General features: G+C 36.3%; 2 protein-coding genes across 3 annotated transcripts; one reads left to right on the top strand and one right to left on the bottom strand.

The window, feature by feature from the left end:
- Positions 1 to 4897: 4897 nt before the first annotated feature.
- Positions 4898 to 12316, top strand: LOC132037726 (enhanced ethylene response protein 5). Its single transcript, XM_059428325.1, has 9 exons — positions 4898 to 5284; positions 6574 to 6710; positions 6795 to 6888; positions 6966 to 7330; positions 7550 to 7637; positions 10121 to 10197; positions 10272 to 10346; positions 11498 to 11603; positions 11735 to 12316. The coding sequence occupies exons 1-9, from the start codon at positions 5108 to 5110 to the stop codon at positions 11864 to 11866; spliced, it is 1251 nt and encodes a 416-aa protein (XP_059284308.1). The 5' UTR covers positions 4898 to 5107; the 3' UTR covers positions 11867 to 12316.
- Positions 12317 to 13358: 1042 nt separating this feature from the next.
- LOC132037725 (protein HEAT STRESS TOLERANT DWD 1) lies at positions 13359 to 17880 on the bottom strand. 2 transcript variants are annotated; one of them, XM_059428323.1, is made up of 12 exons: positions 17696 to 17880; positions 17111 to 17274; positions 16485 to 16563; positions 15909 to 16082; positions 15719 to 15817; positions 15102 to 15270; positions 14889 to 14995; positions 14633 to 14772; positions 14475 to 14547; positions 14052 to 14167; positions 13779 to 13896; positions 13359 to 13689 (listed from the first exon to the last, which is right to left on the bottom strand). In XM_059428323.1, the coding sequence occupies exons 1-12, from the start codon at positions 17741 to 17743 to the stop codon at positions 13555 to 13557; spliced, it is 1422 nt and encodes a 473-aa protein (XP_059284306.1). In that variant the 5' UTR covers positions 17744 to 17880; the 3' UTR covers positions 13359 to 13554. The 2 variants fall into 2 exon arrangements, with proteins under 2 accessions (XP_059284306.1, XP_059284307.1); XM_059428324.1 differs by having other exon boundaries at positions 17111 to 17271; positions 17696 to 17879.
- Positions 17881 to 21869: the final 3989 nt, after the last annotated feature.

The following is a 21869-nucleotide window of genomic DNA, read 5'->3' as shown; positions in this document are numbered from 1 at the left end:
TGCCCCAATTTTTATCACCTCTTAACAATCTAGGACGTTATAACTCTTTCTCCAAAGCATCTTGAATCATCATTAACTCGTTATCAGAAATTTTCTATACATATCGTATTTATGCCTTTCTTGGTAACTACTGAACTTTAATGTCTTTGAATTTTATTTAGGTCATCAAATGTCATTCCTTACTTATTGAAATACCATACACTTCATGCTCTCCGTTAGTCTATTCACTGTGCATCAACGGAAAATTTTTCGAGGTGTAACACTAGATCTATCTCTTCTCCGATAAAAATCCACTCTATCTTGGTTGAAGTTCATTATTTGTTTTCTTTATTTTTATTTAGTTTATAAATATAAATTTAGATTTTATTGCTTGTTTAGATAATTAGCATTAGTTTAATTTAGTTGACGATTAATCATAAGTCTCTATGGGTACGATATCTGGACTTTAAATCCTATATTACATGTACGACCACGTATACTTGCGTGTGCGTTTGGGAGCAACACACACGTCTTAATTTTCCACTACACTGATGACGTTCAGTAAAATGGGCATAACTTTTAGAACAGAGCTCCACCATATATGGTTGGAAAGGTATTTCAAAGACCTACAACTTTATTTAGGAAGTTTTCCCAAATTCTCAATATATTTTCACCTAATTGGCCTAGAAGTCGGAGCTACCGAAACATAAACGAGTTTGAGAACTCTTATGAACTTCACTACTCAGTTTGACTTCAAAACGACTATCTTGCACCCAATTTCACTCCTAAGAGATTCATATAGCTAAACTTCCATATTAACACCAATTAAACACATTCACACTAAACCCGGATTCACATAGTGTTACACCCACCTTGTCCTGGATATCATGCTTCCTAATCCTATCTCTCATAATATGCCCAGACATCCATCGAAGCATCCTCATTTCGGAAACTTTCATATTTTAAATGTGAGAGTTTTTGATTGGCTAACACTCTGCCTTATACAACATAGTTGGTCAAACCACCACTCTATGGAACTTGCCTTTAAGTTTTGGTGGCACTTTCATATCACACAAGACTGATTGCGAGCCTCCATTTCATCCACCTGCATCAATAAGATGTGTGACATCATCGTTAATCTCTTCATTCCTTTGGATAATAGACCCAAGATACTTGAAAATTCTTTTTTTTTTAAATGACCTGAGTACCAAGTCTCACTTTCACGCCAACCTCATGCGTAATGTTATTAAACTTGCACTCCAATTATTCTGTCTTGGTCTTAGTACTCAACCTGAACCCTTTAAACTCCAGAGTCTTTCTTCAAACTTCCAACTTAGCCTTCTCTCCGCTGCAAGTCTCGTCAATCAAGACTATGTTATCCGCGAATAACATACACCATGGCAACTCCCTTGAATTTGTCGCATCAGTCCATCCATCACCAAGGAAAATAAAAATGGGCTAAGAGTCGATCACCGGGGTGCAACCCTTTATTACCATCGGGAAGGTGCTGCGAGTCTCACACCGCTATGCTGTCACAGTCTTGGCTCCCGTCGCACATGTCCTTGATCATAGATGTACACCTCATGTACACATCTAGCCTCCAAGAATTTCCATATAACCTCAATTGGGACTTTGTTATATGCCTTTTCTAGGTCGATGAATATCAAATGTAAGTCCCTCTTCTTCTCCCTATACTGCTCCACCAGTCTCCTTACAAGATAAATGACTTTTGTAGTCGAGCGCCTCGACATGAATCTAAGCTGATTCTTTGAAATAGACACACCTCTTTTTTACTATAAAAACTAGACCATTTTTCTTTCTTTGTTTTTTATATTTTTTATTTTTTTACTTTTTCCTAAAAACTTTATATGGTCTTAGCGAAAATAAAATCATGAAATCACTACCAATTAAAAAGTTGAGGACCCAAATTTTATGGGGCCTGAATTAAAGGCTTTACTAGCCTCCCCCTTGAGTCACCCGGGAAGAGAGAGAAACATCCTTCGGACTTGGACCACATTGCCCAACGCTCAACGATTCACCAGAGAGAAAATTTCCATTCCCAATTTCAGCGACTAACATACCATGAAATCCTTAGACGTGGATGTAATGCCGGAACCTTGTACAAGAAATTAAAAATAAAAACGGTTGCGGTGCTTCAAAGATGTAATAGCCAAAGGCGAGGTGAGCAGATTGGAAGAAGAGTCATTGTTCAAGGAATGGTGAAGCAAGACATGAAAAAGGACTTCTAAGCCTAACTTCATTAGAAGACCGTCATACTGGAGGACCAATGGAACACCTTCAGGTATTATATTGTACTTCGCAGGCTCAACGGATGTCAATAAGAATTCTCTCTACTTTATTGTAATCTGCCATTTCTTTAGGGTGTGTTCGGTATGGAGGAAAATGTTTTCCAAGAAAATGTTTTCCTAGAAAATAAGTGAATTTCCATTTGTTTTCTCACGTTCGTTTGAGTAGTAGAAAATAAGTGAATTTCTTACTTATTTTCTCATGTTCGTTTGGTTGATAGAAAACGTTTTCCGGAAAATACTCATCCAAGCCTCACCAACTCCAACCCAACCCTATACCCCCAACCCCACCCACACTCCACTCCCACCCACCCCACCCCCTCCAAAAAAAAAAATTTCTTTTGATTTTTTATTTATTTTTGCAAAATTTAATTCCCCTCCCCCGCCAACCCTCACCAACTCCAACCCAACTCCATACCTCACCCACCTCCACACCCCACCCCACCCCACCCCACCACCCACTCCTACGCCCCCACCCCCCCTCCATTTTTCAATTTTTTTTGGAGGGGGGTTGGGGTGCAAAAAACCAAAATAAATGTCAAAACTTTTTTTTCAAAAAAAAATATTTTTTTTGCCGGGGGGAGGGGGGTAGGGTATGGGTTTTGCGTGAGGGTGCAAAAAATCAAAAGTAATGTCAAAACTTTTTTTCCAAAAAAAAATTATTTTTGGCCGTGGGGGTTGGGGGGTGGGGGTTGGGAGTGGTTGGGGTTTGGTGGTTGGGATTGGGTTGGGTGGTAGTAGGGTGGTTGAATGGAACTTGTGAACTCGTTTTCCTACTTTTTATTAGGAAGTGTCATTTACTTCCCAATTTTGAGGAAAATGTTTTTCAAAAGAAAATATTTTTCAAAAATTTTGACCAAACGAACATGAGAAAATTGGAAAACATTTTCTGGAAAATGTTTTCCTCCATACCGAACGCACCCTTAATGTTCGTCTTTACATTACGTGCATCATTATTGGTCTCGCTGTAGGGCAGAATTTTGGCTCTACAATTACCATCAAATAACTCACTCAATTTTAAGTACATATATAATGTTCGCTATATTCTTTTCATACGAAGAACGGATAGTTGTCTTCTTTTGGATCTTTTCAAGATCTTGTAAGGTTATTATTCCTTCTGTTAAAAGATGTCAAATGGTATGAGAAGAAGGTAACGTTAATTGGTCCAAAAGTTGCTCTTTTTTTGATAATTCCACTGTGAATTTAACGTCTTAAGACAGATTACTAATAAGACAAAGGGTCAATAAGACACTCTTACGCAGGGGTGGACATGGTATGATAGATACCGAATATCATACCGAAATCAAAAACTTTTATACCGCAGTTTTGGTATTATGGTATTTGATACGGTATTGGTATGCATTTTTAAAAAGTTTGGTATTCGATGTATTCGGTATTCATAAAGAAAATATCGAAATACTGAATACCATACCGAAGTATATATTACATATACAATTCATATATCTTAGTATTATAATACTAACAAATATATAAACTAGTATTATTAGAAAACTAATTGTTTAAACGTTGGAACTTTGACTACTCTATTTTGATTTAAATGGCTTTTTTGTGTAATTGATTTATGAAGGGGATTGCTTGCACTTTCTTTTGAATATTTTTACATGTGTAAGGTGTTTAGTACATAATAATTGAGAAGTTTCTTAAGTAGCGGAAGTCATAATTCTTCACGATATGAGTATATGTAAGTCGAAGTCGGATAAACTATGGTACCGATTTATCGTACCGTAAAATCCTGAACTTTAAAAGACCGAACCATACTGAATTAATTTGGTACAGTAATGGTATAATATTTTTAGAAATCGAAAATCGAAATTACCATACTGAAATTTTAAATACCGTATCATATCATACCATGCCCATCCCTACTCTTACGAATAGAAATTATATTTTTCCACTATTGTCCTTGCAACATGGGCATTTTTGTGATTTTGATAAAGTTAAAAGTATAGGGGCGAATCACAAAAGAAAATGGAAGGATAGGCAAACTATAAAAAGAGACCTACATTAGGGGTGCGAAATACTAAGAGGTCGTTTGGCAGTTGATTAGAGTTATACAGGTATTTGTAATGTAAGAATTAGTTATGAGAAATATATGTATTAATTTATGCACAGATTAGTTATGCAAGGTTTGATTATTTACATATTTGTTATTCCATCTTATATCATGAATAAAATAATACATAAGTTCCCTCATAACTTATACATGTATTGTTTATGTAGTTTTCTAAATTACAAAACAAATACTGTATTAATAGGGATTTAGTAGCTCAGTGATGGCTACCTGAACTTTCACTTTATTGGTGAGGGTTCGAATCCCGATATTGTAATCTCCTCTCCCATTTCTCCTTGTCCTACCCACTATGTAGTAAGAAAGAATTTAAAAAAAAACAAATACTGTATTAAGCGTCTTGAATTTTACATCCAGCAAAAAAATACTACCAAACATGATAATACTTATGCAAGATTTAATACCAATAAAACCGAGCTGCTTACCAGCGACCCCTAAAGTAGTCTCTCCTAACTAATTTTGGAATAGAAGAAATTAAAAAAGAAAATGAAGTACCCTCCTCTTTAATCAAGAGATCCTTTTGCCTCTTTCTTCTCTAGTGACTTGTAAGAGGCAGTACTAATAAATTCTTAAATCGGAGATAACCTATTTTGGTTCAAAGTTGTCTACAATACAAAACGACGTCGTAAAAGCTATCATTCTTGTTCTCTGCTGCAGTCGGCCATTCCCGAGCAAAACCAAAAGCTTAAATAGAAACAGGAATCAAATAGGTAAAGGAAGAGCAGAAGAAGGGATGGCGTCATCATCTTATATAAGTATGGGAGAAGCACACAGAAGACTAACAGACTTCCTTAACCGCTTCTCCGACGCCGTTTCATCTCAAGATGCCAAGTCTCTCTCCCTTATCTTCTCTATCTCTTCTAACCCACCTTTTCTCCTCTCTGTATCCCATGCCCTCATCACTTTCCAGGTTAATTTCCTTGTACTCTTAATCTTTCCAGATTTCTTGGGGGAAGAAATATTCACTTTTGTGCATTCAATAGTTAAATGTAGCTAATAAGTTCGTTTTGATATTGGGGTTTAGTCGGAGGCGAAATTCTAGAACATGGGTGCCAACAGATATTATTATACTAATTTCAGAAAATATATACATAAAATACCTAGTTTTGCAGAGAGACCATGGGTTCACATGCCCCTGGTTAGCGTAAAACATTGGATTCAAGGGTGTGCTGAAGTCTTCCACTTATATGAACTACTAAACAGCTTTATTGTTTTCTTTTGAAAGTTAGGGCTTGAATTCAAGATTGATGATTATTGGGGGGAAAAATATTCACTTTTGTGCATTCAATAGTTAAATAACACCAAAGGTGTAGTGTAGCTCATAAGTCCATTTTGAGTTCAAGGGTGTACTAAAGTCTTCCACTTATATGAACTACTGAATAGCTTTATTGTTTTTCTTTTAAATCTTAGGGCTTCAATATTGTTGCTTTTTTTCGTGGGTAATTGGAATTCTCTGTATGAAGTTGCAGTATGCATCTTATTGCTTTGCTACTGATATTTACTAGTATGCTAAATTTCACATTGAGTTTCTTATACCTCTATTTTATTGAGGCAACGACTGCCTCCTGGCTAACAGTAACAAAGCGGGATATTTTTTGGAGGTCGCAGATTAGGGTAGAAGTTTAGTAGGTAGTTGAGCGTTGTTTCGTTTTTCTCAGGGATCGGCGTGCTGGTAGTGTGGTAGTTTGGTGCTGCGTACCTGTTTCTTCTTTCATACCGGTAGTATTAGCACTATTCTCGTAGTTTCTTGTCCTTCGATTTCTATTAATACCTGTTATTACTTGTGCTTCGGTTATTGTTGTTGTGGAATTCTATTTAAGGCTTTCTCTACTATTTGCTACGTCCTTTTGACTGCTGTACTTTCTTTCTTTTGCCAAAAACTGCTTTGATATGCGCTACTTGAGCCGAGGGTCTTTCGGAAACAGCCTCTCTTCCTCCACGGGGTAGGGGTAAGGTCTGCGTACACTCTACCCTCCCCAGACCCCACCGGTGGGATTTCACTGGGTATGTTGTTGTTGTTGTTGTAATGGCTGCCTCCTGGCTAACAGTAACATAGTTGGATATGTTTTGAGATGCAGGCTGATATATGAATGAATGTTTTTGTAGATAGCAAAACCCCCTTAACTAAAATTTGATCTTTATTTTTGTTGTTTCGGAGTGCTGAAAATATATTATTAATGTATCATGTGTCTAAAACAGGATGCTAGCAGATTAATCAGACAAGCTGATAGATACTCTCAGTATGCAGATATACTACTCCCTCTATTTCGTGCTTTACAAAGTTATCGACTCAAAAACTTGGTTGAATCATACCAGGCTTTTGAAAAAGCTGCCAAGTGAGTTATAAGCTTGCTCTCTCCTTTGCCCCCTTCTCCCTTTACCACTTCCCTGGGAAAACATTGATTTTGTGGAGATTGCAGTGCATTTACTCAAGAGTTCCGCAACTGGGAATCAGCTTGGGCTCTGGAAGCCCTTTATGTCATTGCCTATGAAACTAGAATTCTAGCTGAAAGGGTAAGAGCTACTCTTGTTATATTTGGAATACCAGAAGGTTTGTCGAAGTTGACTGATGTATGATTTTGAATGTGTAGGCAGATAGAGAGTTGGCTTCTAATGGAAAAACACCTGAAAAGCTGAAAGGTGCTGGCTCATTTCTCATGAAAGTGTTTGGAGTCCTCGCTGGAAAAGGATCAAAACGTGTTGGAGCTTTATATGTGACTTGCCAGCTTTTCAAAATATATTTCAAGCTCGGAACAGTTCACTTGTGTAAAAGTGTTACAAGAAGCATTGAAACTGCTCGCATTTTCGATTTCGAGGAGTTTCCTCTTGGGGATAAAGTTACTTACATGTATTATACTGGACGATTGGAGGTGTACAATGAAAACTTTTCTGCTGCTGATCATAAGCTATCATACGCTCTAAGCCATTGCAACCCTCGGAAAGAAAGAAATATGAGGTCTGTATAGGTTCCTGCTATATTTCGGGATTATACTGTTTCACTCATGAAAGGAAATAATGGTAAAAAAGAATTTATAAGAATGAATATCCTGCGATGATATCGATTTTCTGCAATAAATGCTGAATTTAAGGAATCATTTTTCTTTTTCAAACAGTAAACCAGACACTAATACTGACTGCATTGATTTCACCTCATTGACATTATGCTTCTTTTCAGAATGATACTAAAATATCTGATACCTGTGAAGCTCTCAATAGGCATCTTACCTAAAACTTCGCTTTTGGAGAAGTACAATTTGACTGAGGTATTGCATGTCTTCTGATTCATATTTAATTTGTTCAGCTTGAAATGTTGAGATTCTTAGATTAGTCTAATAGCATGCATTTACTTCACAATAGCTAGTGTAAAGATATTAAGGAGGTATGGCTGCTGATTTCTGCTTTCGGTTGAACATCATTGAGATTCTTATGATGTTGAAATGGAACCTAGAAATATTGAAGTTTCATACTTCCTAAATATTTCATGAAAAGGTTTGCTGTCTATTAATTTTAAGTGCTAGACGTAAAATTCTGTTTTCTTCTTTTAATTTTCAGACTCTTTACATTTGAAGTTAATTCATTCAAGTTGCTGAGTTTACTGATAAAAAGAATCCGTTAAGTTGCTGATGTAGCTTAGAAGATCCGCATATTCCATTTCTAAAGGTCTACAAGGATTAATTATCTTCATTCTCCGTCATCTCCTCATTCCTGTTATCTTGCTTCCATAGTTGCCCTATGCTCTCTGCTCCTCAGGACAACCTTATTCATCATTTTTTTTTTTTTTTAATATCCTTTAGTGCATAAACATGCAATGATGTTAAGAAAAAGAAATACCATGCACCCTTTTATATGGATAAGCAAGAAGTACCATTTACTCATAACATGGAAAAGCTGCTATTGTTTAACAGCTTGGATTAGCCTATTAGTCGACTACTATGGAGTTAGGCATTTACTTAGCAGTTAATACCTATTTAAAGATGTCTAGATACTTACGAGCTTTCTGTAGCGGCATTACTATAAATGAGCTGACTCGCAAGTTGGCCGGACACTATCGTCATAAAATAAAACTACTATAAAGTGAACTGGTCGCGGATATGCATTAAGTGCTGTTCAGGATTAATTGAGAAGATATATTGGTATTCAATTATATAACTTTTTGTGACTAACATTTGAAATTTCATTCGTTGGAAATAAGCCAAGGAAGATTATGATTCCATTTCCCATGGCAAATATGTTAATAGCGATGTTTGCCCGCTTCAACTTTTTGTGTGAAAATTCTCTTCAATGTTTTTATGACATTTGACAATATTCTATAAATTGTAGCTTCTACTGTCACAAATTTCAAGAGTCGGAATTTATTAATCAGTTTCACTTTCATCTATTAAGTAAAGTTTTCCTTTTAAATAAAATTCAGACTCGAGTTGCATCAACAAAATTGATACTCTCAGGCAGATGGTTTGTAGGAAGGAAGTGTCTGCAGTGAGGCATACCAACTGTTTGGCCAGTAAAAAAATGATTTTTCCCTTTCTGTCCATTCCATGTTTAGAAATAATGGTGGTGTCTAGCGAGCTTGCTCGCACCTAGATTAGTCCACCGGGTACTTGCTACCTCCCACCAGAACAAGTACCGGTTAACTCTACCTGCCAAGGCTTAGGCAGAAGATAGGAAGAAATCACCTAGCGTTTTTTTTTTGTCTCTGCTGGATTTGAACCATGGTGTCCAAGGTTTTACCCACTTCATTGCCGCTAGGCCACACCTTTGAATGCAGATTGTTTTTCCCTTTTTGTCTTTTTTTTTCCTTTTATTTTCTTGATGATATTAATTGTTTTTCCCTTTGTCTTTTTTATATTTTTTATTTTCCTGATGATGTTAATTGTTTTTTCCTTTTTTTCCCTTATTCTTTGCTGTTTTTCCTCTTTGTCTATTCTTTACTGGTATACTTGTTTACCTTCGTTAGTATTTGTTCTCTTGCTTCTTTTATTCCTGGATTCTGTGACATGAAAGAATTGTTCCCCATGCCATACTCTTTTACTTGGAGGTGATCCCTGAAAGTTAAAAGAATTGTTGACATTCTACTATTTACTTGCATCAGATCTGTTTCTGGTTTAGAAAGACCTCAACACTGCTCTTTGAGAAGCACCAGAGTCCTCTTTCTTCTATTAAAACAAGTCATCCTTTTCCCTATTCAAAATATTTTGGAAAAAGAAGTTAGGTCCCAGATGTGAAGTTCATTGTGCCATTAACCTCTTTCTTTACAACGACAACATATCTCCCACTAGGTGGAGTTTGGGGAGGGTAGAGTGTACGCATACCTTACCCCTACCTTGTGAGGGTAGAGAGGCTGTTTCCGACCTTTTGTCCTTCTTTTTATGGATTTTTCGAGAACTGTATTCTAAAGCTAGTGATTCATCTAAAGAGGCTAAATTCTGAAAAGTTTGTCCAATGTAGAAGATCAATGTAATCAAAGTACAATAACTGAGCTTCCTATTCAAAGTAATTTCACGAAGAGGAGTTAGTGAACCAGTTTATTTATTTGAGCTTGTTAGGTCTTTCATAGTCTGTAGATGAAGAGGAAACAGTTGTTCTGTTCGATAAATTGGTGGGTATCATGGGAAATACCATATAGTTTTCTAGTGTTTAAATGCTAGGAGGTGCATGCCCTATGAATCAGGTGTGATTGTTTACTTGATGATGAATAGATGTAAAAAACAATCTCACTCTCTTTTTCCTCTTTGAATTTATTTTACAGTACAACAACATTGTTCTCGCTCTTAGAAGGGGGGATCTACGACTTCTTCGACGTGCTCTCCAGGAACATGAAGACCAGTATGTATAATTTTCCTTTATATGTGATCCGCATTATATTTGCATTATCCTAATAACACTCCTCCTATTACCAGGTTCTTAAGGTCTGGCGTTTATCTTGTTCTGGAGAAGCTAGAGCTCCAAGTTTACCAGAGGTTACTAAAGAAGATGTAAGTGTCATACTTCTCTTTTGGCTGAAAACATACATTACCCCTCAACTTGCCCAAAAGTTTTCATTTAGGCACCTTATCTTGAGGTACGACCTATTGAACACTTGATATTAGTAAAAGATGTACCTATCCACCATCTCCACCACCTCCACCACCATAACAACTGCCTCCTCTTCCTCCTCCACCGTACAGACTACCCTGAATAGGAGTTACTACAAGACCTGATTCTAAATACATCAAATAGTCTTGCTAAAACTACACTAATATCTAAATTAACAGGATCAGAAAATAGACATTGTTGAGTGGAGACTGAACTCTATTTCCAAAAATTTTAGAAAATCCGACAACCTTTTCTAATCTGTGGGACTTGACCGGAGCTTCTTCAGGTCATGGGTCAGTCTTGATGGAGGAACTGTGGTTTTTGAGAATAGAAGTTTGATCTGGGTTTAGAATGAAAATTGTGAGAAGTGAGGTTACTGCAGGGTCTGTGAGTGAACTAAAAACGGCTTTTTTTGAGAATTGACTGGAGCTAAGTAATTTTTGGGGTAGAGAGAGGAAACAGAGGATGAAGCTAAAAATGTTTTCTGGAGATAGTTGTGTTCCGTCAACTACTACTACTTGGATAACCATTAACAAAACTTGATAAAAGGTGATGCGGTTTCGAGCGCAAACATATCAAACAATGAATAGTTCATTACTAAGACAAAAACATTGGAAACTAATCTTAGACATTTTGGTAACTAATTTTCTAAGAACTCAAGTTTAACTTCAGAACTGATTTTGGGACGACATCGTCCAATTTTGGGAACTCAACTCACAGTAATGGTGTGCTCGTTTGCCTATTTGTTGTCGGAGATGATGGAGGATGGTGGTGGTTGTCGTGAAATGAAGAAGATGGCTATAGGGTGGGGTGAAGTTGACTGCAGTATTTTCCACGTCTCATCTTTGTGGGAGATTGTCATTTAGGGATCTAACAATAGGCACAATGTAGCTCGAGTTCAGCTGTTCAATAGTTACATGCAACCCTTAGATCAAGTGTCTAAATGAAAATTTTTGGCAAAAGTTTGAGGGGCCGTCATTATATTCAGGCTTTCTCTTTGATTGTTTCTTTCTAATTGAGTATTAAAACTACTGTGTTAATGGTTATACAGCTATATTATCCAGAAGCAGAAAGATCAGAATAAAGCCCACCAAATCAAGTTAGACTTAATTGTTAGAGCTCTAAAATGGCTTGAAATTGATATGGATGTTGATGAGGTAAGCTTTTTGGCTCTTATAGGCTGGTTGGTTCAAGATTTTATTTTCCTCTTTCAACTGGCTTCTTCCGTTACAAAAAAGAAGGTTTAGTTTCTCCTGACATAACTGGAGCTTTATATGCTTTGTTGCAGGTGGAGTGCATCATGTCCATTTTGATATATAAGAACCTAGTCAAAGGTTACTTTGCTCACAAAAGCAAAGTTGTAGTTTTAAGCAAGCAAGACCCTTTCCCCAGATTGACAGGCAAAGCAGTCAACCCATAACAATGAGGCTGTGCCACAGTACCTATACAAGTACAACTATATTCGAAATGGACTGGCAGATAACCAATCCGGGCAATGACGCTGTAGCTGGCTCCCCTTGGTTATATCAGGATGTCGCTTGATGCCGTGACATAAGTTTGACGATGGCGGGGACTGCTTCTACCTGATTGGCAAACTGGATGCAACACAATTTTACAGTTTATTTATTTTGTTAAAAATGTTCAATGGTGGCTGTAGAATTGATTTAAGACAATCTGGACATTGCTTATTATACTTCACGTGCCAGAATGAGTGTATACTGTGCGGCAAGACAACAGCTTCAACTAACAATCATTTTTGTTGATCTATATAGCGTAGGGTGAGCTTGTCTACTAGGTGTCCAAACCCATGATTTTGCAATAATAAATGCTCATATGGTTTCCCATAAATAAATCAGATCCTGCACCATGGCATCCACTCTACAATATGTTGTGTATCAATTCCAAATTAAACTAGTTGAAGTTAGCTTCCCATAATTGAATTTGACTTTGGACAGCATCACCACTCCACAATCAACTACGTCCCAACTCCAAACTGAGCTTGTTAAAGTTAGTATAAATTCTTATGTCTCTTCTATTTAAATGGATTCGATTCTTTTTAATTACCAAATAATTTGTTTTAAAAAAAATCTTTGTCTCTTCTATTTAATTGGATTCGTTTCTTTGAAGTACTAGTAATTTTTTTTTTTTAAAGAAGTTTTACAACTAGGTGCTCATTGAATTTCACATATAAAGTCCTTAGCTGGATTAAGACGACTCGTGCCAAAAAGCAGACTTAAGCATAACTACAAAATTTAACTCATATGTCAACTATTTTGGTATGATCTACGTGGATCTTTTGATTGTTATATGCATTGTCTGGTTAAATCTTCATTGATTCGAAAGAGTTAACAAGTTTTTGAGCCATCGTTCATTTAGGTTTACCCGTATCCTTTTAGTACATTTGATCATCATAGTGTTGACCGATAAATTTGGAGGGCTGTGCACGATAGATCCAACTATATCAACTGATCTTTATTTCATTTTATTTCCCAAGTATGCTGCTGGTACCTTTTACATATATGTTCATTTCTAGTCTTTTCCACTTTGATAAGATTAATTTAACATTCGATTACTACGAACATCTTTATGATATATTAGCTTTCAGAGGTCTCACATTCGTTATAATAAAATAATGCTAGTCTAACGATCGCTATAGAGCTATAAGTATGAACATCTTTTTTTCCAAATACCCATAGAAGACTTCTCTTGTTACTTTATCATCTTGTATATTGAAAATGTAGCATTAAGTGCTGAAATATGTGCAGCTGAACTAAAAATAAAATAAAAAAATAGAACCCTTTTCTAATCCACTCACCAATGTAACTTTTCTAATTCTATCTTCTTCCCTCTTTGTAGAACTCACACTTAGATTGTAAATTCCGAGAAACTGGAGGGAGGGGCAAACCGTTGAATTGGGAAACAGAAAAGAAATGCTCACATTTCAACCATGCAATATGTTCACTTTTATGTATTGCTATAGCTCAAGGATCCATAAATAGAAACTTGGACAAAATTGCTGCAACTCTGGCACAATACTATATTACAAAAGCAAAAGTATAAATGCCATCACCGAGGAGATACTTCAAAATGCGCACTAACTTTAACAAACTATGACGCATCATTTGCAGGAATCGCGTTTTCAATGTTTGATGGCATGAGTATGTTAAATCCATCTGCTGCTGTGGATACAACCATTCCTGGGATCTGAGAATGCCAGTGAAGTTCTTTCAAATCTTTCTGACCCTGTTTAGCAGTGCAAGAGCAATGTCATAAGAATATCCTTAAAGCAGATTAATTTTGCACTAGTCAGACAAAAATATTAGTATAACAACCTGATGAACAAAGAGAAGTTGCGGGGGCAAATCTGTTGGGGCATTGACTTGCTCTTTCATTTTAGCCTTGAACTCCGCCTCCTCTTCCTCATCTCTCTCCAAAGAAAGGTCCCAGATTCTGATAAATAGAGAAACATTAAACACCAAGACAGATAGACACACCCATAGAGAAACATCCAAACTTATCACAGAAGCAGATGTGGAGAGAGAGAGAGAGAGAGATGAATCTGTTCCACATTCCCATTAGAGTTGTTGTCTCAGAAGGTTTCTTACGTTAGCTGATTGTCTGATGATGAAACAGCCACTGTTGAGGCTTCATGGGGACTCCATTCAATAGAAGTGATGGGATGCTTGTGATAGTCAAAGTGTGCCACTACAGCGTCTCCTTCCTGTCAAACAGTCAAAGTGAACAGGAGCATTAGCAGTCATTCTTTAACTTGTATTCGCAAATTAACATGAGACCACCTATAACTGGTTCACTCTCCTTTCCCTTTAATCTACACTTTCTTCCCTTACAAAAGCTCAGCTACTAGGTTGGAAGTAGGGCGAGATGTACTCCTACTAACCTCATCCCCACTTCCCAGCCCTTCCCAAGCATTTAAATTTTGAAGGGACAATCAAAATTGAGAGAGTACTAGAGAATCATGAATTTAAGTAACATTGATTCCAAGAATTTAGAGAGTGTTAGTAGGATACATTGAGCAATCTAAGATCTCGAATAGAAAATGTCCCATCATCACTTCCAGACGCAAGCATACAGCTCGCCAACCTGGTGAAAAAGCAAAGACATGACAATATAGCCAATTAGCCATAACTATACATGTAGAAAGAAACACAACAGAAAAGTCCAATACCTGTTCCATGATATAACATTGACATCTGCCTTATGTGCCTTTATGGTTGCAGCAGGAGATTTCCCCTTGCGGATGTCCCATATACAAATATTTCCATCAACTGAGCAAGAGGCAAATACAGAAGATTCTGTAGGGCTCCACTGCATCAGAGGAAGTTGGAAAAATGCTTTACAATTATGCAAAACTAATAAGATGTCTAAATTGGAGTTGTTCCCATAACTGAAGGTGAAGTTAGTTGGTCCAAGCCCTAGAGCACCTGAAGATCTTCAACACTTGCAGTGTGTCCAATGAAAGGATTGGCATCAATATTCGATGTTGCAGCAGATGTTGGCTCCCACAAATGGATACAATTCCTGCAGTCACCTGAGGAGACAAGTAACAGCATCAAATGTTAGAATAATTAAATGGCCATACCATAACATCACGGAATGTAATTATGTGCAACGAAGATAGGATTACTATGCCATACCTGACACAAGCCTCCCAGGAACAAGAGGATTCCAGTCTATAGCATAGCCTTCATCTTTATGTCCACCAAACTTAACTAAGGGTGCTTGATTAGAGACTGCAGAAGCCCCATGGCTGCCATCACTCTCTGATTCTGCCAAAGCATTTAAATGCGAGCTAAAATCCCAAACCTGCCAGTGCATTAAACCTAATATAAGAGAGGAGAAACCATACCAGTGACTGGATGTATTAAGCTAGACAAGCAGTGGAACATACTTTTCTTCTTAAGAATATAGTCTTGGTAACTATTACAGTCAACAAAAATTGGTATACAAACCTCATGCTCGAGAGGTATTTTATTTTCAGTTTGTTTCTTTTTTTGTCAAGGGATGGTGCTGTATCCACCAGATAAATTTAAAAAAACTATAATAATTCAGAAGAACCTAATCAAATACGAGAATATACTACTTTGAAGTTTAAGATTGTATCTTACATTTTCCCTAGTTTTCAATAAATGTTTCATATGTTTGCACAATGATTATGATAGAATGATGACAAACAGTTTAAAACTAATTAAAGAATTGAATTATCAATGGCCTACAAATTTAATTATTAAAATTTTATTAAACAGAGTCTGACCTGAACATGACCAGTATCACCCCAAGAAGCAACTATATGCGGGTTTTGTGTCATAGCACGTATGCGATTTATACATCCTTCATGAAAAACCTTGCGTAACTGCGAAATTTTGAAAAAGAAGTTTTAGCAGGAAAATGTGATGTATATGCTGTCATATTAAACTATATAGATGGTGTTAGAAATAAAGTACCTGTAGTACAGGTGGCCCCGATCCAGCTTCCTCTTCTTCTTCATCACTGTCACTGCTGTCGCTGCCCATTTCAGAGTTCTCATCACCTGTCTTGTCTGGCACCAAGTCCCTCCTTTTCCCAGATATATTAGATAGCTTAAATATTCCAATCGAGTTCCAAGAACTTTTCTCTGCCTGTATGAAGGGGAGAAGCATGTTTCGGAAGCTTAAATCTTCTCTCAAATGGTGTGATAAAATTTTGGTTTTCCCTTTTTTCCCTAGTAATAAAAAGGAAGTTTGTACTATACAAGGAGAAACACAGGCACTGGCAAATAAATATGTCACACATAAATCATCCTTCGTTAGAAAAAAAAAATCAGAAAAATGAATGGGAGCACAGAATATTTTTTTTTTTAAAAAAGAAGGATTTTCTGCAATGTATTAAAAAAAGAATTACTTTTGCTTATCAAAAAAATTTCTGCAATGTATAGAAATGATACTCCTTCTCATAGTATAAGAGAAGCTAAATGCCCACAGCTCTATCATGAACAAGATATTTATATTGAACACCAACTCGAGCATCAAAAGAGAGCTTACTTGTGTTCCTGCTACGCAGTATACGGTATGTGGAAACTCAGTCCGCACCAAGCCGAGTGAGTCACGCAGCACATCAAAACTGCAGCATCCACAACCAGATTAAATTGCATAGACATAAAATTTTATTGTATTGTATCGTATCGTCAATCCATCGTTACGTAACCACAGAAAGTACCATTTTGTACAACGACAAATTTGGTATGGTCCCGCCGTTATTTTATGTTATTCTCTCATTTTGCCTTTGCTTATTATTTATTAATAATAAACCTATATTAGCATTTACCTAGTTTTTTGTAATAATCCTACTCCACCCTATTTTCTTTCTAATATTGTAAGTTTATTCTTCAGATTGCTGGTGTGGCATTATGTAAAGACGGGAATCCAAACATTGTATTCATCAAGACAATACAATATACTCCCTCCGTCCCAATTTAGGTCTCTCACTTTCCTTTTTGGTCTGTCCCAAAAAGAGTGCCTCTTTCTATATCTAGTAAGTTTACCCATTCCAGAATTCTAGATGGCAAGTCTAAGACCACAAGATTCAAAAGTCAAACTGAGACACTTAAATTGGGACGGAGGGAGTAATATATTATGAAACTAATCATCCAAACAAGTAGGGAAAATACCTCAAGCAAGGCCAACCAATGTGGAAAGCATGAAGAGAATTATAAGCAGAAGCGTCACACTGAAGCTCTTCACCTTCCTCTAATTTATCAACACCGGGTTGCCATACCTTTGCTGGCAATGATGGTACTGTTTCCGACGATCCTTCTCCTTTCTTCCCCACCTGCTTTAATTAATTCTTTTTCCTCTTTCAATTTATCCTTATAGTCTTAAACATGACATAACATTTGTATTTTGTCTACTATAATTTATGACCTTAAATATGCCATAATATTTATGTATCTACAAAATCTTCTTGATACAAGTTAAATGAAAAATCAAAGATTAATTATTTCTATATAAACCCACTTGTGAGATCACACTGGGCATGTTGTTGTTGTTGATCCAGACCCCACTTTGTGGGATTTCACTGGGTATGTTGTAATTATTTTTATATACAAAAACATCATTTTTTTAAAAACTATAAATATGAAAATAGTGTCACAAAATGGTAAAGTATTAGGAAGTATAATGAGACAAATGTTAAGTCATGAGAGTAGTCTTGATTGCAAAACAAGAAACACAAAGTTTGAGAGAAAAAATCTGACCTTGTTCTTGCGTTTAGCTTTTTTGGGGTTCTTTAAGCTTCGAACCATTTTGAAATTACACTAAGCAGAAAAAGAAGAGAGAAGGTGAAGCAGAGAGTTCGCTGCAAGGGTTTTAGAAATAGGGTTTTGTATAATGCAATCTACTTTTTTTCTTTTTTTGAGTTTGAGAATTGGGCTTGAGAGGTGTGAGTTTTGGTAGGGTTTTGGGCTGGATGACGTCAGGTAGCCGCTTGTAACACCTACTTAAAATATATTTCTTCTGTTTCAATTTAGTGTGAATCTATTTTCTTATTAATTCGTGTTTAAAAAATAATCACTTTTTATATTTGAAAATAATTTACTTTTAAGTAATGATTTATAGTCATACAAAATAGTAAAATGTACATAAATAATTACCTTTTAATAGCTTCTAACAAGATATAACTATAAAATTGTTAATTACGAAGAGTAGCTAGTTTTTATGTTAAAATGCGTGTATTTTATTTTTTTGAAATACAGTGAAATATACGGAAATACAAAATCGGGTTGAGTAAAAATAGGATATATTTTTGGAATAGATTCTTCTTTTTCTAAGTCAAATTAAATCAATCATATTTCACGCATAACGGCTGATGTTCAATAAAAGCTCGCACCTTTCTCGCCCCCTATTACTCCATTCCAAACAGAAATACTCTGAAATATATTGAAATACACATAATCAATGGCAAAAATAATACACTAAAATATACTGAAATTAGATAAAACACAATGAAATACACATAATCAATGGCAAAAATAATTAAATATAAACAGGAATACACTGAAATATATTGAAATACACATAATCAATGGCAAAAATAATACACTGAAATATACTGAAAATTAGATATACTGTTTGTTAATACACAGAAATATAATGAAATATTTTATCAAACACTTGGTGGGCATGAAGCTCCACAACTCTCATCAATGGTGTTTCTACACCAACAACCTATTCTCTTGCTCCTAGATGATGCTACAATATCATATTGTTATAATCAATACTATTCTTCATCACTCATAAGATAAACAACACCACATGATCAGCAAACATAAGAAAGATTTTCCTCTTCTTTCGGCCTATCCATGGAGATTTATCAGACGAATTGTTATGGCTGAGCTTCGGCCATTGGCTGGTGATCCTCCACTGCTTTCCTTGTTGTCACTTCCTCCACCAACAATAACAATCACGACAACCACCGTGACAGAGATCGTGGGGAAGCAAAAATGAATTGGATTCTGAAAAGAAAGAGAAAAACAGTGAATATTGAAGGTGGAAGGAGAAACCTATGAGAGATGAAAGAGAAATAGGAGTGGAAAAGGGAAGAAACCGTATGAAGTGGGAGAGAGGCCGTAAAACACGCTTGGTTGGAGGAAATAACCATATGTATATTGTTGTAGCTATGATATGTAAATAAAAAACTCATTTAGCTATTAATAGTTAATTAATTAAATAGTAGTTATCATCCATAAATAAGTCTTAGAGGTAGTTATGCTAGGTAAATTTTTTTACAAAATATATGTGATCCATTTAACACCACAAATTTAAAAGTCTTCTCTTCTTTTTAAACTCTATGTCTAGTCAAATGGGTTCACATAAATATTTGCAGGAGTGCCCTTATTTTGGGGTGGTCTTTAATTTTTGCCCCTCAAATTGGTGGTTTTTAATTTTTGTCCTTCGCCTAATACCATGAGGTTTGATGTTCGAACCCCGGCTCAGTCAAAAAAAAAAATCGCAAGGCAGAGTTTTGTAGTAAAGTTACGCCTATTTGGGTCAAAGTTAGGCCTGCAAGCATAATTTTGCATGCTTCAGGCAGAGTTTCAAACTCTAACTTAAGGTAGAGTTTTGGGCAAACTCTGCTTCAAAATTCTGCCTTATCGGGTAAAATTCTGAATGAACTTCAAGGTAATATGTATCACGAAAATGATAAAGGTTGAACGAATTAAATTCTGCAATCACTCAGCTAACCAAGATATGCTAACAATGAGATGATGCATTATCATTTAGTTGCATGAATGTTTGTATACGTAGCTTCATGACGAGATATCAAGCATTGCATCTTATGAATTTCAGAGGAACTCAGGCCTCAAAGTCACGACTGGCCACATAAATAGGAATAGAGGGCTGGACATTGTTAGTCCAATCGCGAGGCAGAATTTTACATGCCTTAAGGCAGAGTTTTGAAGGCAAAATTTTGCCTTGCGAATCCAAACCTCTGCCTTGCGAAACTCCCTTTTTTTTTCACTGAGTTGGGGTTCGAATCTAGAACTTCGGGGTATTAGGCGAAGAGCAAAAATTAAAGACCACCAATTTAAGGGGAAAAAATTAAAGACCACCCCAAAAGAAGGACAATCCGCGCAAAAAAATGAATTGAAACGGAGGGAGTAGTATTTAGTTTTTTGAAACTATTTAAAACCTAGCCAATTTGACAAACTTCAAGCTACTTTTTTTTTTTTGGTTTCCCACCCAGTGTTTGGTATCTCCATTGGGACTCGATTATATTGAGATTCATGCCGCGTAGGGCTCCATTCGGGGGAAGATCTCTCTATCAAGGATTTTTTCATATCCAAGGCTCGAACCCGACACATCTGGTTAAGGAAGGAACAACCCCATCCGCTGCACGACATCGTAAACTTCATACTACTACTTCTTCTTCTTCTTCAATTTTGAACTGTCAGAGTCTAACTTCATACCTGACGATCTAAAGTTTGAATTTTCAAAACCAAACTTTGGACCTGCGATTTGTGAAAATCAAAACTTCAGAACTACGACTTTGAACTATATGTCGCATGTCTAAAGTTGATTTTGGAGCCGCTAAATATTCTACATTTTGGCTATTCATTAAATAGGGATCATAAAAATGACTCTGCAAAGGAAAGGAAAAGACAGGAGAGGAAAATCTTACGTAGTCATTTTTTTTGGAGAATTGGATTTTTGGTCCTTTACAAACTTTATTTAATTTTATGACCTTTTTACAAGAGATCTTCATTTTTTACACATAAGAAATCTGAAAAAAACACATAAGAGATTTGAGAAAGCCATTTTCTTCTATTCAAATTGTAAGAGAGAGATGTTAAAGGGTGAAAGATGATACGGAAGGAGAGGGAGGTGGAGTAAAATTGGGTTTGGTTAATGACGTGACATGCCACATAGTGCCCACCTCATTAAAATATTAGTGCCATGTGGGATTGGATTCCAACTTAGACAATTTTCACGGTAGATGGGTATATTTGAGCCAATAATATAACGGTAGGGGTATATTTAGACCCAAAGTATAACGAAGGGTATATTTGACCCTTTTTCAATAGTACAGGGGTATATTTGGCCCTTTCCCGTTCTAAAAAATAAACCAAATAGAAAACTAAAGCTACAATCTGGAAACTAAGAAAAATCCCGAAGCAGCTTTACATTCTTGGAAAATAATTAAGACTATCTAAACAGTTTGCTCATGTACAATGTCTCTGCCCTACTATGTGTAATTGTAGAACCATATCTCTGATAATGGCCCTGCAGCTATTTCCTTCCAACCATATGTGATAGACAGTTGCTGCAAACAAGATACCCAAAATAGCATTCTTAGGCTTCTCATTTTTCACTTTCCTAGACAAATATAATAGCTCATTTCTCCAATCTTGTATCTATCTGTTCAATCCCATCCATTGTAGCAGTGATCTCCATAGATGTTGGGAGAAGGCACAGTCAAAAAATATATGGTCATGAGTTTCCGCTGCTGAGGTCTCACAAAGAACACAATCTGTAGCAACATGAATACCCCAGCTTCTGTGCACCATGCTCATTATTAAAGAAAGAAATAAACTGAGCGTGAGCCGTTATTAAAACATTATAAAGTTGATGATTCCCACCAAGAATTTGATCACCGGGTCGTGCTAATTTCATACGAATCAGTACTGAGAAGCATGAGCGGGTAGAACTTTGCAGGATGCCACGAGGCTAGTGCTATTTCCCATTGATTTCAGGAAATTATTTTCTTTTGGAAGAAATATTTAGTGCAACCAAATAAGAGAAGATAGAAAAATATTTTCTTCCTACCAAACACACCCTAAATCTATCTCCAACAGCTAGGAGTTGCACACATGAAGAATCCAACTGCTACAAGGCTCTATAAACACTCTGTAAATCCAACCATTTGAATCA

Source organism: Lycium ferocissimum, chromosome 11 (genome assembly GCF_029784015.1).
Source record: "Lycium ferocissimum isolate CSIRO_LF1 chromosome 11, AGI_CSIRO_Lferr_CH_V1, whole genome shotgun sequence".
NCBI lineage: Eukaryota > Viridiplantae > Streptophyta > Magnoliopsida > Solanales > Solanaceae > Lycium > Lycium ferocissimum.
Note: the sequence above shows the minus strand (reverse complement) of the source record. Positions and strands in the feature narration are given on the sequence as shown.

Excerpts from the sequence above, each read along its gene's own strand:
- LOC132037725 (XM_059428323.1), bottom strand. The coding sequence starts at position 17,743 with ATGGTTCGAAGCTTAAAGAACCCCAAAAAAGCTAAACGCAAGAACAAG. Across the intron at positions 17,275-17,695 it reads AAGCTAAACGCAAGAACAAG|CAGGTGGGGAAGAAAGGAGA; the intron begins GTCAGATTTTTT and ends AATTAATTAAAG. Across the intron at positions 16,564-17,110 it reads ATTGGTTGGCCTTGCTTGAG|TTTTGATGTGCTGCGTGACT; the intron begins GTATTTTCCCTA and ends TGGATGCTGCAG.
- LOC132037726 (XM_059428325.1), top strand. The coding sequence starts at position 5,108 with ATGGCGTCATCATCTTATATAAGTATGGGAGAAGCACACAGAAGACTA. Across the intron at positions 7,331-7,549 it reads CGGAAAGAAAGAAATATGAG|AATGATACTAAAATATCTGA; the intron begins GTCTGTATAGGT and ends GCTTCTTTTCAG. Across the intron at positions 10,347-11,497 it reads CAGAGGTTACTAAAGAAGAT|CTATATTATCCAGAAGCAGA; the intron begins GTAAGTGTCATA and ends ATGGTTATACAG.